The 19,522-nt window shown below is 36.2% G+C and overlaps 1 protein-coding gene across 5 annotated transcripts in view; it reads left to right on the forward strand.

Moving 5' to 3' along the window:
• Window positions 1–19,522, forward strand: part of Gria2 (glutamate ionotropic receptor AMPA type subunit 2) — a 139,299-nt gene that overhangs the window by 97,215 nt on the left and 22,562 nt on the right. For all 5 annotated transcript variants that reach the window (XM_042668397.1, XM_042668393.1, XM_042668395.1 and 2 more), the window contains exons 6-11: window positions 839–1,000; window positions 13,686–13,853; window positions 14,105–14,209; window positions 14,996–15,106; window positions 16,503–16,709; window positions 17,190–17,560. In XM_042668397.1, the coding sequence (XP_042524331.1) occupies window positions 839–1,000; window positions 13,686–13,853; window positions 14,105–14,209; window positions 14,996–15,106; window positions 16,503–16,709; window positions 17,190–17,560 (1,124 nt within the window). The remainder of the gene's footprint in view (window positions 1–838; window positions 1,001–13,685; window positions 13,854–14,104; window positions 14,210–14,995; window positions 15,107–16,502; window positions 16,710–17,189; window positions 17,561–19,522) is intronic.

The raw sequence follows: 19,522 nt of genomic DNA on the forward strand, positions 1-19,522 counted from the left end.
AAAGTAAGAAAAATGTCTTGGAAATTAAATATTCAGCAGAGTATAGGAAATAAATTTCCTAATCTGTTTGACTACTAAATAAATTTTTGTGGTACTTGTGATTGAGTTCAAGATCTTGGAAATGCTAGCCAAGTAATACACTATAGTCTTTTCTTGTGAAGTTTTAGTCCTGGGTGCATAAAATGTTTTGTGGAATAACCAGGAAAGATAAAAACAAGCAGAGAGATCACTAATAGTGAACAAATGGGACAGTTATAAACAATGGAATGAAATAATGCTCGAGAAAAAATGAAATTCTAATATATTATTTGGCTTTGTTATGAATAACATATTGAGTAATAAATATGTGACTGGATAAAAATGGAGAAGGATGTAGATGTTTGGTCATGAATCAAGTTGAATCAAGGTACATGGCTCAACTGGCACAAACAAGAAAAACATCTGAAACTGATTATTTAAATAAGAGCAATAAATATTTTTCATCCAGAAATACAGAGTTAAATGTATAGAAGGAAACTGAAATTCAATGCTGTTAAATGAGCTTCAGGCTTAATGTGAAACTGTTTTAAATTAAAAATTGGCTGCAATGATTGGTCACTTAATTGTTTTCCATCACTTCTTTGAAGTGTTTCTGCCAGTGAAGAGGTGTTGGAGAAGGAGCCACCAAGAGAACAACTTGATGCCAGCCTGATGAAGCATATAGACTCATAAATCCATGAAACCTTTTCTGCAGGCCTTGTTATCTCTGTGTCCTTTGTAATACATAGAACCATAACGTGCCAAGTTCTATGGCAAATGTCAGTTTTACTTGGATAATATAAGTGTGTTTTATGTCTAGGGGTTTACTGACGGAGACCTATTAAAAATTCAGTTTGGAGGTGCGAACGTGTCTGGATTTCAGATTGTGGACTATGATGACTCCCTCGTATCAAAGTTTATTGAAAGATGGTCAACACTGGAGGAGAAAGAGTATCCCGGAGCCCACACTAGTACAATTAAGGTAAGCTTTGCATCTGTTTTTCTCCCTATATTAGGGGAAAGATGGAACTTAGAAAATATATGAAGTAGAGTAGGTAGTTCAAAACAGGGTAAGCATGCAGACTGCTAAACATATGGTTTATATTTACTGCTGCATTTCACAGTTCCATGTCTGTTTCCTGCCTCCTTCAATTTCCTTTTGTTCACTCAGTTAACCATTTCTCAATGGAGTGAGTTCTGAAACTGGCTTTGGTGGTAGATAAAAACAGGCTCCTGCCTCCACTCACAATTTACTGACAGGAAGGCAAAAAGCATAGAAAGTATATGTGTCAAGGAAGGGAATAACAAAGTGAAGGATACAGCATGAAAGACTTAAATTACATGCTTTGAGAAAGCCTGGTCTGAGAAGGGATTTTTTTAAGATCTGAAGAAAGAAAGGAAGTCTGGCTGTTGTATAGAATACATTAGCTAGAAATAAATGAAAAAGAGAGGGTTTCAGTGTCCCCTAATCCTCACTTCTTCTAAAGAGCTCAGTTAATAAAGGGATGAGCACACACAATAGATTGTGTGTGTGTGTGTGTGTGTGTGGAGGGGAGGTTAATAACTACTGGATAGTGGTCTGGGACACTTCTGGAAACCGATAAAAATCTCACTTAACTTTAGTAATGGGGAAAAACAGTGTTTCATGCAATCAAACAGTTTTTGAGTGCATGGGTAATGAACTGCTGTGGTGCAAGAAGGTGGACCCAGTTTCTGCTGTGTTCTGTGTAGGTCTGAACACCCTGAGGTTTGTGTATCTTTATTTAATGTATTTGATTGTGTACACATACATGCATGTATTTACCTCCAAGTATCACATGTTTTGGCTGTTGAAGTCTTTTTTTTTTCTTCTGTCTTTAATCTTATTGGGAGCAGTTAGGATTAAGATGTGGCTAAGAGTGAGATGAGGAATAAATGGATTGAAGAAATACTGATGTTACTGGTGTTTGTACTCAGGACCTCTTGCTTTCTTGGATGGTGCTGTACCCTCTGATCTATGCCTCTGGCAGGGCTTTTTGGTGGTTAAACTAGGGATGGAATCCTCTGAAATTTTCTGCCTGGACTAGTTTCAAACTATGATCCTTCAAGGTTTCAGCCTCCTAAGTAGTTAGGATTACAGGTGTGAGCCACCAGCAATTTGCTGATGTTTATGTTCTTTATAAAACTAGAGATCTATGTATAATTTGATCAATAGCTATGAAACATTTCCAAATGTGCAGTGGTTTAGTTTGTTTGTGTAAACAAATGTGAATTATTCAGGGAACATATTCCATAGAGAGGAAACAAGTATGAGTGTATCTGCATAGGAAACTGCTCTGATATAAACGAGCAGGAGTTTGAAGGTCTCTACCTTGGTAAATATGGATCCTTTTAATTTAAAGTCAGTTTCAAAGAAGAATCCATGTCATAAAACACAATCCCGGGTTAACTTTTTCTAAAATGTGGATAGTTTCCTATTTAGTGATCTTGACTGAGATCATCATGTATGGTGTTCATTATGTAGTCTTGTGGAACAGCTTCAGATAACTAGACTGCTGAGAACTCAAAAGGACACTAAGCTGTCAGTGCTGGGGTATGTTTCCAGCAGAGCTCAGGCCTGATATATCTAATAGTGCTTCTTTGTGTGAGCATCGGGTTTCTGTCCCTTGTGTGATAGCACCATTTCAGTTTCCTTAAGAGCCCATGTGTTTTTCAACCCCAAATAAAACCAGTAGGTTCCTTTGACATTCAATATGTAGTCCCTCATTGCTACCTGCTCTGAGAAGTATGAAAATCCATGAGATCCTTTTATTTCCTCCTAGAATCCACATCAGGCTTCAGGTTTTATGTGTCCTCATATCAAAATGCATGGCACTCTAGGGGAGTAAAAGATGAGGACAATGCATTCTCTTTAAATTTTGCCAAAGCTTACTGCTGTATTTCATTTGGTTGAAAGTACAACCTTTCTTTGCTCCCTTCCCGATATAGCATTTGCTTTCCATAATGCCTCTTTTTCAGTTGTTTTGGCCAACTTTCTGACAGCTCATGATGGCCCTTTGTTATAGGACGCTACATAGTGTGTAGGCTTATTATTACGAGTGTTACTAAGAAGATCTAAACAGTTGTTTGACCCTAGGTCCAGTGTCCTCAGCTGTACAAAGCTGTTAGGATTGTCAATTCCTAAGTCACTGGGAAAATTAAATAACATTTACAAAATGTGAGCATAGTATCAGATCAAGATGACAATAAAGACTCATATATTTCCCTACCACTTTCCTAAGAAAAGAAATTCACCTAATTGCAATTTGAACATTTTGTAATTCCTCTACATCTACCACAGGGGCATATTTTATAAGGTCTTTGAAAACATGACAAAAATTACTGAAACAATCCCATGTTCCCGTGGCTGCCTAAAATGGCAGAGTGTATCAACTATGCTATACTATGTACTGATAAATCACTGATTGACCCCAGGCCAATATTTCCATCAGTGAGATGGAGTTGTAGCTGTTACTTCTCAGATTGCTGTGAAGATTTAACAATACTTACAAAATGTTCACATAATATTAGAAACGCAGATGCCTGTAAAGGTTCATTTCTTTCCCATATACTTTCCTGAAATAATAGAATTTTAAGCTAAAAAGGAGTACATAGTTTGAGAATGTGTATTTGCATATTTTCCTATCCCCTACCTTCCTATGATAAAGTTTATTGATTAAGTGCTGTAAGAAATAGCACCTAATAGTAATATGGGAAACACATAACAAATATATGTAGTAAATATATTATACATTTATACATGAATTTCTGTTGTTGTTTTGTTTTTTATCGGTCATGGGGCTGGACGCTGTCCCTGAGCTCTTCGGTTCAAGGCTAGTGTTCTACTACTTGAGCCATAGCGGCACTTCCAGCTTTTTCTGCTTATGTGGTGCTAAGGAATTGAACCCAGGGCCTCATGCATGCAAGGCAAGCACTGTACTACTAAGCCACCTTCCCAGTCCCTATAAATGAATTTCTTATCGTACTCTATTTAATTTTTTCTTTTCCATGTTAATTTGAGATGACACAATGCCTGTGTTATGAGATAAGCGAGATGGGTTTTGCCCTCAAAGTTTGTTACCTCAACATGAGTTTGCTCTAAGTTGAGAACTTTATCTTTTTCCTTAAGGAAATACTTCACAGATTAACTCTGGCACATCCAAATTGGCCGCATCATGACCCTTGGTGACTTGCATGCGTTATTAATTAAAATACAGGCTACTTGCACACAGCACCGCAGTACCATCAGTTAGTCCAGTATATAGCTACCAAGTGACAGGAAGGAATTGTATATAGTATGGACACTGAACCAAAGAGTGATTTTTCCCTCTCAGATAAGATTGAGTAGAAAGCCTGAGAGTACCTACTACAACTCAGAACAACATATAAATTAATACTTATATTTCTGATTTTGCATTTTCAACTGATGATGGCAGTGATATTTAACCATGGAGTCAAAAGCATAGATGTAAAAAAAATTGCTCTAGTGCTTTCAGGAGTTTTTTCTGCTTGCAGAAGCAGAAAAAAGAAGGGAAAACTGGGGAAATATATCCCATTCCCCAAATACATAAATAAAAAGTACATTCTCAAAACATGGTTTGAGGAAAGTGGGGTAATATATCTTTAATGGGATTATTTCCAGAAGTTACTTCCTTTGATACTGTCTTTTTGGGGAGATCATGGACTATATAAGGTACATTGTCTGATGACTTAAATTACAGCTTACTACTCTATAATAAAACTAGTTCCACAGTGCATGAAAATGTATGAAATTCCAGTTTATTGCATCAAATTCCTTCCATTGTTAGACTTTGGAAATTAAAGCTGTGAAAATAATAAATACACAATAGTGTCAAAGTTTTATTCTTTCCCCCAAAGGTAATGCAGCTTCAATAATTTCCTAACCAAATTTTCAATATATGACATTTTCAATATAATTTAATACTTAATATATTTTAATAACCAAATATAAACCTCAATGTTTAAATTTCTTCATTATTGTTTTTAAAAATAATGCTACTGTTATTGTTAAGATGTTATACAAAGGAGCTACTGTTTTGAAAATCAAGTAATGAGTACATTTCTTTTTTTGGGCAATATAACCCCTTTCTTTACTTTTTTCTAGCTTCCCTCTCCAATCCCTGCCTACAAGTTACAGAGGCAACTTCTTTCTTATATAAAGAAAAATCTAGAATTTTTTTTAAAGTTCATGCCCTTCAGATTTTAAGTCTGAGTCTCATTAATTTGCTAGTAACTTGGAGCAATATTTATTCATTGATGCTTCTATCCATTCAATATGCTTGTATTGAATTTGTACTCTACAAGGCATATTCTAGGTATTAGAGAAAAGATGAAGTTCTGCTCTCCAAGGAGTTTATAGTTTCTGAACCAGAAACCAGCAATTACTTTGTATCATTGATAAAAGCTATCTTATTTATATCTTGAAAGTATCTATCTAAAATTGTATCATTTTGGAGTTTCACTGTTTAGCTGTGGCTGGCCTTGAACTCAGTGTTGTAGGGTCATCTAGAACTTTATCTTTTTGAATCCGTCCCTTGAATGCTGGCATTACAGGCATGTGATACCACATAGGATTAAAATCTGAGTTTTTGGTTTCCGTTTCTGCCTCTCAAAAACCTCTGTAGTACATTTCTTTAAGAGTCTTTCCTATCTCAGGTGATGACAACTTTAGCCTTCAGTTGTTGCTTTAGACCAAAAATTAGAAAATCCTGAAACTTCTGCCTTTCTCCTACAGCCCATATCCAATCTATCATAAAATCCTATTTGTTCTCTCACTTCTTACATCTCCTCTGAAATTGCTCCAACATCCTCCCCTACCCATGTATATCAGTGGCTCCAGAACCAGACTTTTGTTCATTTCTACTCTCACCTTCTAGTCTTCATGATTTTTTAAATTAAAAGTTAGATTATGTTATAGTTCTGCTCCAAACACTCTAGTATTGTACTATTCCAGGTGGCACAGGAGCCAAAGCCATCTTTTTTGGCACAGACAGCCTGAGATGTCCTGCTACTGGGTCACATGTGACCTCACTCACTCATTTTCATTTACATTGGCCTCTGTGCTATTCCTTAAGATTCTCCTGGCTTCCTTCCACCTAGAGTCTCTTTACTTGTGATTCCATCTTCTGGAACAGTCTTTCCATACCCCTCCACATGACTAAGCTTTGTGCATGCATTAACTTGGGTTCAAATCTCACCTTCTCATGGAAGCCAGTAGTAGACTATTTCAAACCATAGAGGACCTGCTAGCACAGTTTTCTCTGTTCCCACTATCTTTTCCCCTACTCTTATTTCTAGTGTACTGCATTTGAAATGAAGTTATTTTATTGGTAATGTTCTGAAAATACATTTACTCATGGGTACACCTTCACCTTCTAAAATGAAGCCCAGCCTGGGGACCCTACATTGTCAATGCTTTCTGAATGAACCAGTACAGGAAGGCAAAGCTGTTACCTAGAAGCAAAGGAAGACATGGCCCTGTTCCTGGAAGCAAGGAAGGCTTCTTGGATGAGGCAACAGAGTTTGAGAAATGAAAGGGGAAAAACGAGAAAAGCTGAAGGGAGAGGGGCCCTGGAAGTAGAAATAGGCTTGTTGAAATCTCCAGTGCTTGGATAATAGCAACAGTTCCACCAGACAGAGGCTAAAAGAGAAGTTCTGAGAAGCCATGATTTAGAATTGGGCAGAATCCAGAACTGATTGGAGTGTAAGCTCAGGGAGAGCACTTTGCCCAGCAGGTGTGAAGCTTTGGGTTCCATGTTGAGCAACACAAAAATATGTAGGCTGCTGATGCAGTGAGCCTTGTTAACATACTAAGGAGTTTTGTCTTACTTTGTACATAATAGCAAATTGTTAGAAGGGAGGTTAGGATATGGATGTAGGAATATTCCTGAGGTCTCTGATGATAGTAGATCTCAGGTAGATGCACATGTCACAAAGAATCCAGGAAAGGGAAGATATTTGTTGGAACTGTGGTTGTAGCTTTTGGTATTTCTCTTACTTTGCACATAAAATAATCCCAAATATATCATAAGCATTCACATGTGATATATATTTGTTGTGATATTTGTAGGTTAAAACAAAAGTCTGAGCTAGGTGACAGTGGCTCATGCTTGTAATGCTAGCTACTCAGGAGACTGAGATCTGAGGATTGTAGTTCAAAGTCGGCCTGGGCAGGAAAGTGTGTGAGACTTTTATCTCTAGCCACCAAAAATAAGCCAGGTATGGAGCTGTGGCTCAAGTGGTAGAGCATCAGCCTTGAGCAAGAAGTTCAGTTCAAATCCCACTACTGTCACCAAAAGCAAAAACAAAATGTGTGTGTGTGTGTGTGTGTGTGTGCGTGTGCGAGCATGCATGCATGCATGCAAGTGTAGTGGGGCTTAAGCTCATCTCATCGTTTTGAAGTCTCACTTAACTTTGTCACTAAAGACTGGCATTCTAGGACTTGCATAATACCTCCACTTCTGGGTTGTTGGTGGTCTTCAGATATAAGCCCCCTGAGTAGCTAGGATTTTAAGTGTGAGCCACAAATGTAGGGGAATGTCATTTTGTTCAGCCATACCAAAAAGCATTGCATTAATTTACTTGGTGATTAGAAGTAACTGCTGTAACCACCTGACTTTACCTCTTTATATAGGACATTGAAAATAGGCCTTTTATTTTCCTTAATACCATTCAAAAAGATAGATGACAATAGTAATTTGTCATTGTCTGAAAAATAATTTGCAAGCATTTACATTTTGAGATGGATTGGTGTTGTGATGTGTTCAACAATTTGCAATCAATGACTGTCAGTCCTTTCTGGCCACATAATAAACTTTATTCTGCATTGGGGTCTTGGCTATCTTACTGGTGTTGAAGTTGAACAATTATCTATGACTGAAGACTGTGTGGCACTTTAAATATTGGTTTTCCCACAAGAATCTCATTTTATTCAGGAAACATCATACATACTCAAACTTTCTTAATTGCTGTCCTCAGACAGTTATTAGGCTTGTCTGAAAATAACATAATCTTTCAATCCAGTAATTAGAATCATGCATTAAATAGTATTCTATTGACATAATCAAATTAATTCTGATCCCTGAGTGTTTACACTGACCATAACCACAAATATTAAAGCATCTTACCCACCACAGCCTAGCATCTTGATAGATTTAGACCTTTCCAATTTTAGTATAAAAACTGTGATGGTAGTACATTGATAAATTTAAAGGAGGTGATATTGATAAAATTACTTTATGGGGCTGGGAAGGTGGCTTAGTGGTAGTGTGCTTGCCTTGAATGCATGAGGCTCTGAGTTCTATTCCTCAGCACCACATAAGCAGAAAAAGCTAGAAATGGAGCTGTGGCTCTAGTAATAGAGTGCTAGCCTTGAGCTGAAGAGCTGAGGGACAGCACCCAGGCCCAGAGTTCAGGCCCACAGTCGACAAAAAAAAAGTAGTTTATGAAAATTATATGCATTTTGTAATTAAGATACATTGTTACAATTTCTTATTGTATTACAGGACATCTGAGCTTATATCACATTCCTAAATCTCTTTAAATGTAAAGAGAACAAGTGTGGATCTCAAAGATTTCTCCCAGATCTATAATATCACATTTTTGTTAGCTCCTCAATAAAATTTACATTAATATTTCTAATTTCTGCAAAGTTGGGACATCTCATGTGGTTTCTTCACCTTTCAAAGGTTCTAGTGATTTGCAGGTAGACGTCTTTGACTTCCATATGCCAAAGTTGAAACATAAATTTTCCTGAATAACATGTGCTTTTCTCTTTTTCTTTTCTTTTCTTTTTTACCCCTCATAGCTTGTAAAGCATGCAAAGAATAGGATAGAGGAATTTATTATGAAACCATAAAAATGAAAGTAGTCCCATGAAAGTAGGGACTACTTCATTAATTGAAACTAGATAATGCTTTATGATTAGTCTTATCTAAAAATCTGATTCCTTAAGTTCATTTCCAGTCTGTGGATATGAGATGCTTGGCCTTTGGTAGGATTTCAAATCAAGGTCAAAAATGAATTTTGGTAATTTAGGGGAAAATACGTTGTTTTGAATGTAGTCATTTTACATGGATAATCTTTCTTCACGGCAGATTAGATTGTTTTGACTGTTGCAGAGAATAATAGGAATGTTAATTGTGGTTTCTTGTTCAAGGAACTCTCATTTCAACCTTGTGATGTGGCTTGCTCACCAAGGTTGTGGAGTCTTTATGAAGATTTTCTGCCTCTACACAGTGAAGTTTCAAAGGGCACATGTTCAAACTGCTTTACAGTAAATTAAAGATGACCTTATCACATGCTGTCCTTTTCCAGAGGGTAGACGGCTGTTGAATTCGAAATTAAGACAAGTGAATAATTTTAGATTTATAATGTATTCCCTCCTACTCTCTCTTTTCTATGGCTCTGTTTCTTATACATTGGTAGGAATCTTTAAAAAAAGACTTTCTCAAATTTTCATATAAATTTACTTATTTTTCTTAGTGCCCAACATTTTAAATTCTGAATAATTACTTTGTAAAACAAAGAAACAGAATCATGTTGTATAAGATCTTCTAGAGAAATATCCTTCTATGCACAATAATTTTATTATCCAACATTTTATACTATAGGAATGAACAGGTGAGATTTTCCAGTCCATAAAACTTTTAACAAGCTAAAGTATGCTACACAAAGTATCATTTTATAGAAAGTCAGTTAGTGTTAAGGAAATTTTAAAAGTAGTAATTAGTCTGGATAATGCTGACTAATCAGTAAACCTGGAATTGTTACTCCAAGATTCCTTGGTGCCTATAATACATATAACACACAGCCATTTCCTGCATTTATTGGATCAGAGAGCCTTTTTTATTTTTTATTTTTTGCACAGAATGGCTTCCAAAACACTGCAAAATGAACTAGTTTTATCAGGATGGAGAGTAATAAAAAGGAAAAGAAAAGTAAGACTAATAGTCAACAACTTACATATTTTATTTTACAGCTTCTCATTTCCAAGCTTGATCACCAGCCTTCTCATCTCTGTTTTTCCTCTTATTTGACAAAATTTTGCGAAGTAAAGTGACATTTGTTCCAGTGTGCTGAGATTTTTCCAGGGATTTGAGACAATGTTCTGACATGGGACAGTCCCATGCAAAACAAGTGCCCCAGGGACCAAAGTTCTGGATTTAAGTTTCACTTTCATCACATAAATTTTTGGCCTTGTGTGAAATTAAACTTTGCAATTTGGAATCATTCAAGTTTTACTGGAATAAACATTTCTGTGGCATACCAAAGGTCTTCCTCACATTTACAATATAGAGAAGTGATAAATATGAATTTTCTGCTTTTTCCTCACCTTGATTTCCAATACTCAGATAATGAAGAGCCATTGGGCTTCTAATTTCACAAAGAACAGTTAAACATTAACACTAGTAAACTTGCCCCAAGATAACACAATAACAAATAGTCCAGTTTTGTCTCTGAATTTTATTTATTCTTTTTTATGTGTGTGCTGGTCTTAGATCTTGAACTCAGGGCCTGAGCACTGAGTCAAGATTGTTACTTTATCACTTGAGCCACAGCTCCACTTCTGACTTTTTGGTAGCTAATTGGAGATAAGAATCTTTCTTCCCTGGATGTCTTCAAAATGCCATCCTCTGCTCTCAGCCTCCCAAGTAGCTGAGTGACTTCAGTGCCTGGATGAATTTTATTTTGAATGAAGTGCTTTTCAAATTATACTCAACAAAATTTCATATTTGAAAGAAAATGGATCTTCAGAGGCAATTTTGTAATATTTTATTGCTATCTAAAGATTAGCACTTCTTTTTTGTTGCTAGTAATACTGGGATTTGCATTTAGGGCCTGGACATTGTTCCTTAGCTTTCATTCAAGGCTACAGCTCTACACTTAAGTCCCAACTCCACTCTCAGTCTTTTGGTGGTTAATTGGAGATACAAAGTCTCACAAAATTTCTTGCTGGGGCTGGCTTCAAACTTTGATTCTTAGATCTCAGCCTCCTGAGAATAACAGGCATGAGGTACCACCTCCCTACTAGTTAATGCTATTTTGGGGGGAAGGGGAGGCTCGGTTGTGGGGCCTGAACTCTGGGCCTGGGCGCTGTCCCTCAGCTCTTCAGCTCAAGGCTAGCGCTCTACCACTTGAGCCACAGCGCCACTTCCGGCTTTTCAGTTTTTGCTTATGTGGTGCTGAGGAATCAAACCCAGGGCCTCAGGCATGCAAGGCAAGCGCTCTACCACTGAGCCACCTTCCCAACCCCTAATTAATGCTATTTAAAAAAAATATCTTTTCCCATGTCATCATAATTGAGTAACATGTTTAGGAAAATATAGTCATTAGGATAATGTATAAAATCTTACAATGAATTCTATTTATCCTTTTTTACATTAAATTTGAGATGAATAAGGACTTTTTCAAATACCCATTTCTTATATGTATGTCAGAAACACTGTATTCTAGCTTTCTAATTATAGCAATGTATGATTTAATTGTTTGATAACTACACCACAAGTAGTTAAAATGCACACTTCATTTAATCTTTGAGAAATATGTCTCAACAAATACAGATTTAAAATGAAATGAAGTGCATTTGGAAAATAGGCCAGAGAAATTATTTTCCTGATTTCTTCTGAAAGTGTGATGCTGATGTGATTACAAAATAGGACTACAGAGCCTAGCCCTTCCTCCCAAAATTCAAGTTTCTAGCTCAGCTGAGAGAGTTCATAGAAAATAAACATCAGGGCAGAAATGCAATATTTGTTTTCAAAGAAGGTGATAGTTATATTGCCATCATGTTCCCCTTAAATTAATTTACATCTACTTTACTGAATGGTGGAATAAAATGGAAATATTTAACTATGCAATCAAAACTGTGAGCATACTTGTTTAGGAAAATAAATGAGCCACACATGCAGAACATAAACCAAAAGGCACTCTGGATACAGAAGTGGTTGATTTTCTGTCAGCCCAGAATTGTGTTTCAGTGACTGTGACTTTTAATTTAAAATGATAATAGGCTTAAGACTTGATTAGATTTGAACATTTACAAAAGGTTGAAAGGACTCTTCTTCCCACTGAGCCCTTCTTCTAAGGCTTAATGAGAATGGGCTGCATGGATCTAAATGCTTTTAGTTCATTCAACCTAATCTTATTTAATGTAGTTCATCAACATTTGTGGACCTCTGAACCATTTAGTAGATAACTTTTATGGATTTCTTCCAGTTATATGAGTGGCTTGACTCAATGAAGATATTGGCTTTCAGCTATTATCATATTTTTAATGTAAATTGCAATATTTTCTTAGCATCTCATTTGTTCAGTTTAGTTTCTATTATCCATTCAGAAACTTAGACATCAATGTTAGAATTAAGTTGGCAATGAACTGATTGCTTTTTAAAGAAAGCAAATCAATCAATTGTTTTTATTTTCTTCTAGAGAAACAGAAGTGAGGCAAATATATGCTGATGTTACATTTTTGCCTCAATATATCTGATATTTGCTTTTATATACCTGAAGAAGTATTTGCCACTTGGGCTTTGTGATATTTGCCTCAAATAGATATGATTGAAAAAATTGAGATATAACATTTTTAAAAAATGAAATATGGATATTGTAAGATATTTGGAAAAAATCTATTCAGCTGTTTTGCATTTTATGATTATGATTATGATTATTATTGCTGGTACTATGGTTTGAAATCAATCCCCTCTTGCTGGGCTTTTTTGTTAGTCTGTCACTCTACTACTTGAGCCATGTCTTATATCCTTTTTTATTAAAGAGGATATTAGGGACAGGTGCAGTGCTCAAGCCTATAATCCTAACTGCGTGGGAGGAGATTAGGGGATTTGGGTTTGAGGCCAGCTTGGGCAAAAATTTCTTGACACTCCATCCCAAACAATCGCTGGGCATGGGGTGCACACTTGTTATTTCCAAAGTTCTGTGGATTTGTTTCTGGATTTCCTCTACAGTTGAGTAACTTAAAACTGAAAATGATAAATGAAATTTACTTAGCATTCAGTAAAACTTTAAGATCAAACTGTATTGTTCATTTACTATAGCCCTGTCTGTGATGATAGTGGGTAACATATTTGCCCATGTTCAAACCTCTTCAGCTACTAACATTCTGTACATTTTACTGCTTGGTTTTAGTTCCAAAGAACTCTGAATATCATAAGTTTGGACAGATGATTGTTAAAAACGGGAAATAAAATCATGAAGTTTGGTGCCTCTTACATGTGATTGTAAAAACCACTAAGGGAGCTTCCATAACTGCTTCCAAGATCTATGCACCCACATGGTTAGAGAAAATATGTATTCTTCCCATTATTGACAAATGAATCTTTCATTAGATGATGAAGAAATATTTATTGTTAATTTGAGATTTTTGCATCATCATATCCAGCCTTAAAGCAATGATTTAATGATAAATCAGTTAGAAAAGAGTCGAGAATGCATTCCATAGTCGTATTCCTCTGCCTTTCTTGGATTCTGAGTTCTCTAAATGCAGACGCTGTGCTTAGTTCCTTGAATTTGGCCTGCCTCATATGTGAAGCCGAGGGCAGTCTGAATTATGCATGTGCAGTGAAGTTCTGACTTTTCTCCCCTTCTTATGACGTATGTGTGTTCTTTTTCAGTACACTTCTGCCCTGACTTATGATGCTGTTCAAGTGATGACTGAAGCATTCCGAAATCTACGGAAGCAAAGAATTGAAATCTCCCGTAGGGGCAATGCTGGAGACTGCCTGGCCAACCCAGCAGTGCCCTGGGGACAGGGTGTGGAAATAGAGAGGGCTCTCAAGCAGGTCAGTGTCATAAAATGCTGGTAATGATGGCTTCATATGGTCATTAACACTTTTTTCCCTGCCAAACTAGTCATTCTTGTTTTATTCCTTATCTTTAACTTATAGGTCACATTATTTCTTCCAAAAGGTAGGTTGAAGAATGGAAAGAAAGTTTAGCGATGTAATCTCCACTTGAGTCCAGTGAAAGTAATCTGTAGAATTGCTTTTCCATTGGAGTAGATTTGTAACTCTTCTTTTCATTTCATCATTAGGTTCAGGTTGAAGGTTTGTCAGGAAACATAAAGTTTGACCAGAATGGAAAAAGAATAAACTACACCATTAACATCATGGAACTCAAAACTAATGGGCCGCGGAAGGTAAATCCTTAGAGGTTTATAGGCAAGTGTTGTGAGTAGGTGTTAGCTCACCTTTGAGCTTCCAAAGAGTCCAGTAGAGAATGTTTACAAAGATGTTAGCCACTCCTAGTAGCAGACTTTTTAAACTTTTTTTAAAACTTTTTTGATATGGAAACCCCCAAAAATTACCTGTAAGTAGAACTTTATACTTTTAGGGCTATAATGGAAAAAAAAATACTTTAATGAGAAGGAAAAGAACTACTGCGAAAAGTTTAGTAGCTTCCAAAGGGAAAACAAAAACCCAGATCTACAAATAAGCATGTAACTGACCAATTCAACAATTTTCTTTTAACTATTAATGTTAAAAAGTCACAGTTTACCAAGGGCTGGTGGCTCATGCCTGGAAGCCTAGCTACTCGGGAAGCTAAGATGTGATGATCATGGTATGAAACCAGCCCAGGCAGAAAAGTCCAATTAATCAGTAAATTAGCCAGCCAAGAGTAGAAATGTAGTTCAAATGGTAAGAGCACCAGCCACATGTGAAAACATTTAAGTGACAGTGTGAGGCCCTAAGTACCAGTACCAAGCCCCAGTACCAGCACAAAAATAGTTAACTGTTTAGAATGTCTTATCTCTACATGATCATTTCCAAAAAAATTACTCATAGAAATATGGAAAGGAATATGAAGAAGCGGACTATAAGAAATTAATGTGGGTATAATTTTGGACTCAGATATATGTTTAAATATAATTATTTTAATAGAGAGGTCATATATTCATATACTGACCTGCTGTGACCTTTTACAGATTGGCTATTGGAGTGAAGTGGACAAAATGGTTGTTACCCTTACCGAGCTCCCTTCTGGAAATGACACCTCTGGGCTTGAGAATAAAACTGTTGTTGTCACGACAATTTTGGTAATTAGCTACATTTGCCTATGCTGGACATTTTTTTTCTTATAAAAATTATTTGCCAAGGAAAGCTGCTATTTATATTATAGGATGAAACCTAATGCAGAGCTTCTTTTGCAATGTTATAATCATCTATTCTATATTTAGTCAACTAAACAGAATACCCAAGCACAAGCTCAAGCTCAAGCATTCAAAATGCTTGACAGATTTGCCATATTTAACACTAGCTTGACAGACAATTCATGCTTTGCTATTCATGTGAGTGGTATGAAGAAATTCTTTACCATCTTCTTGGTATTCCTTTAGGTGTCATTCCTACTTCACTCTGCACCAACACAATCCTTCCATTTATTATACGGGGTAATGATGCCTTCAACTTCTCTTCCTAATAAATGAATGAACTCTTTAATGAGTAACTTGATCCCTTTGTTTACCCCTAGTTTGGATGAAGTGATTTGCATAGGCCCAATATAAAAACCAATGAATATTAAATGAGTGAGGTAAAATTGAACTACAACTAGAGTATCTTGGCTTTGGATTGATGGAAAGGAACTGTGAATCAGGATGACAGTTAGAAAAGAGAAATGGAGAAAATGGAGTTCATTACAGGACATGAATTTATCACAAAGTACTTGCATTCTGTTTTACTTTAGCAATGAGAAAATAAATTTGTGGAATCATTATCCTAATAATATGAGATGCAAATATAGACAGGCTAATAAGAGATTTGGATAAACGTCAGTAGGCACTTAATAAGTATGAATTCCACAATTGAGGATTCTGTTTCATTATGTCACTGAAACAACATCTCACTGAGATACTAAATATCCTTGATAGCACTTCCCAAGGACTTAGAGTGGTTATTAGACTGTGCAGACTCACTTTTCTTGTGTTTGTTGGAGAGCTACTCTCTAGCTACCTCTGCAGCATCTCATACTCCAAGTGAGCTCTGAAACTTTCAGTGGTAGAATCAGCCTGTCATTGTGGCAAGCATCTTTCACTTGGTGTATCACTGGCTATGGGACTGATTTTTACCTGAAAACGTACCCATGGGATAGAAATGATATATGGCTTTGGGTGAGTTATTGGAGCTGATGCAAATTTAATCTTAAATAAGGTTCTGATAAATCCAAAGTTGAATAAAATAAGTTCTTGGAGTTACAAGTGATTTGAGTATATTTTTACTCTATTATGGCAAAGCACAGCTATCCCAATTTTAATGACATTTGAGGACCTCTGTTTCAGCATCATTAAGATTATATTTTTTCCCTTGTAATGTTTTCCTTGTGATGTATGCTCCATAGTATCTTGTTAATAAGTTGTTCTTAAGCCATGGGACACAACTCAATGATACTACACAGTTCACTGTTTTAATCAGCCAAAGTCTTTTCGTTCCACATAGGAATCTCCATATGTTATGATGAAGAAGAACCATGAAATGCTTGAGGGCAATGAGCGCTATGAGGGCTACTGTGTTGACCTGGCTGCAGAAATCGCCAAACATTGTGGGTTCAAGTACAAGTTGACCATTGTTGGGGATGGCAAGTATGGGGCCAGGGATGCAGACACGAAAATTTGGAATGGGATGGTTGGAGAACTTGTATATGGGGTAAGTATAGCTCTCTTCATAGTTAAAGTCATTCCATTTGCACTGTTGTTTATACAATGGCCAACCCCTCCCTCAACAGTTCCCATGACTGAAGTTACTGGCATGCCACATTACTCTAAAAATACTCCTACTGACTTGTTAACATTTGAAAAGGGAAGCCAGAAGTAAACTGCAGATTGACTTGCAGATTAGCACATGTCATCAGTTGTAAAATTATATACTCCATAGGTATTATCTGTAGGCTGCCCGGCATAGATTTGATGTAGTTGTGTTACTATCCTGGCCACGTCAGCTAGAGAAAGCCTTCACTTAGGAAGACTAGAAAACACATTACTCTTCTGCCTGTTGGGATCTGACCAGAGCAACAGTTATTGCCACTTCTCAGAATTCCCTTCCTAACCCATCCATCCCATAATGTAACCAAGACCCCTTTCTGACCACATTCTGGATTCTATCACTTTTCCTTTGTTTCCTTTACAGAAAGCTGATATTGCAATTGCCCCACTTACCATTACTCTTGTGAGAGAAGAAGTGATTGACTTTTCCAAGCCCTTCATGAGCCTCGGGATATCTATCATGATCAAGAAACCTCAGAAGTCCAAACCAGGAGTGTTTTCATTTCTTGATCCTTTAGCCTATGAGATCTGGATGTGCATTGTTTTTGCCTACATTGGGGTCAGTGTAGTTTTATTCCTGGTCAGCAGATTTAGCCCCTACGAGTGGCACACTGAGGAGTTTGAAGATGGAAGAGAAACACAGAGTAGTGAATCAACTAATGAATTTGGGATTTTTAATAGTCTCTGGTTTTCCTTGGGTGCCTTTATGCAGCAAGGATGCGATATTTCGCCAAGGTTGGTTACTCATCTGCTTCAACTTTGTGCATTTTAGGTCTCCAGAAGATATTCATGGTGTATATGAATTCACTGTAAAGATGTCATCAGCTGCCGACTGCTTGTCCAGCCAATCTAAGATGCGTAAAGGACAGACTTTGACAATCGGCGTAAGCCTGAGAAATAGTTGAGCAATATTCTTGGAATATTGATCATTTATTTCCTTGGTGAAATTATGTACACCATGGAGAGGCTACAAAATGCATAAGGTTCCTCTCATTCCATGCCTTCTTGGAGGGGTACCGTGTTTTTGCTGCATATTCTCAATTTACAGTCATCTGTGTGTTGAAACACAGACCTGTATTTGGGAAAATGGGCAATGTGATTTATGAACTACAGAAGCAACATCTTGTTAGAAAAAACTTCATTAATACACATTCCATCTCTTTTATTTTTCCAACTTCATCTCATGGAAATGGTATGGGAAAGACATAAAATTCAGTTTAAGGTAAGATAGATGGATTCAAAGAATATGACATATTTTCTGAGTATCTTGAAAACCAGGGAGAAGACTTCATTATAGAAGCCTGTGCCATAATAAATGGAACTATACACATGATGAGATAAATATATATGATTCTGTTCTCATTAAGAGAGATTTAGATTTCATCCTATAAACCCTAATTATAACAAATTCATCACAAGGCATTTATTGCTGTTGTTGCTATTCATATATGAATAAGGAGGAAAACTATATAGGGTTTTTCAGATCAATAACTCACCTATTTTCTGGTGTGATAATTTTAACATGTAAAGCCAAAATAGATTTTAGTCTATTGATTGGCTCAGTTTTATTTGGACTAGATTACCCTCTCTGGATTCTAAGGACTATCTTACCCAGTGAAGAATGTGCCTTTTCTGATTCTAATTCATTACACTATTAGTTTTTTTTTTTTTAGCAGTTTTGTGAATTACAAATGAATGATTTCAAAAAAGTATAGATTCAAAAAAGTATGCTATAAAAAGCATGTTAGTAGATTTCACGGAGTGAAAGGATATATACCATCTAGACAGAAGTGATCAACAGCATGATTCTTCAATTATTTTTTTGAACAACATTTTAAAAATTAGAAATTTAAAGCCAAAATCTTGGTCCTACAATGTTCCCTAAAGCTTCTCTGTGGGACTTCACTAAATTAGAAATATGTCAATAATATCTTTCTGGGTTGTGTGACACATACACTTGCACACACTTGTACATACTACATCTCTGACAAACTATAGATTACAATTACATCTAGGTATTTAGTTATCTAAGTTCCAGATATGCAGAGAAATTTCTAATAATGATACATGTAAACAAATTCAAGTGTCAAAAATACTTTTGTCTACAACATACCAAAAAATGGTTCACCACTGGTAAGAAAGCCTTCTATGTATTGTGTTAACAAATTCTCAGATATAAGATTATTATGCTGGGTGACATAAATTATGCTTTGTCTATTCAGAGTATGGGGGAGTATATGGTAAAATAGAATCCACTGGTCACTATTCCTACAATTCTTGGTCTGTCATGCACCATGGTACTACAGATAGTATTTTTCAAGCCCAGTACTGTCATAGAGTGGGAAATCTTTGTAGCAAGTGACTGAAACACAATATCCCAAGATAAATTATGACACATAGAAGGCGCTTCATTTTTATCAAGCCTGCTTTCAACTCAGGGCATTTTCTTTATGTTCTTTTGATTCCATTCATGAGTCATGACTCATTGCAGTTTCCCAGGTAGTAATTTTTATTCTTCATAAGATATACAGGTATTTTAAGTAGAACATATTTCCTTAATGTTGATTGGATTTCATCTCAGAAATATATAAGCAAGCCCCACTTTACTAAAACACTTTCTCCTTATGTTCTATATGTTTTAATCATTCACTTGAACATAAAGCAAAGTGTTGGCATTTTATGTGAACCAAAGTGTCA

Source organism: Dipodomys spectabilis, unplaced genomic scaffold (assembly GCF_019054845.1).
Source record: "Dipodomys spectabilis isolate Male_0828 unplaced genomic scaffold, ASM1905484v1 ptg000436l, whole genome shotgun sequence".
NCBI lineage: Eukaryota > Metazoa > Chordata > Mammalia > Rodentia > Heteromyidae > Dipodomys > Dipodomys spectabilis.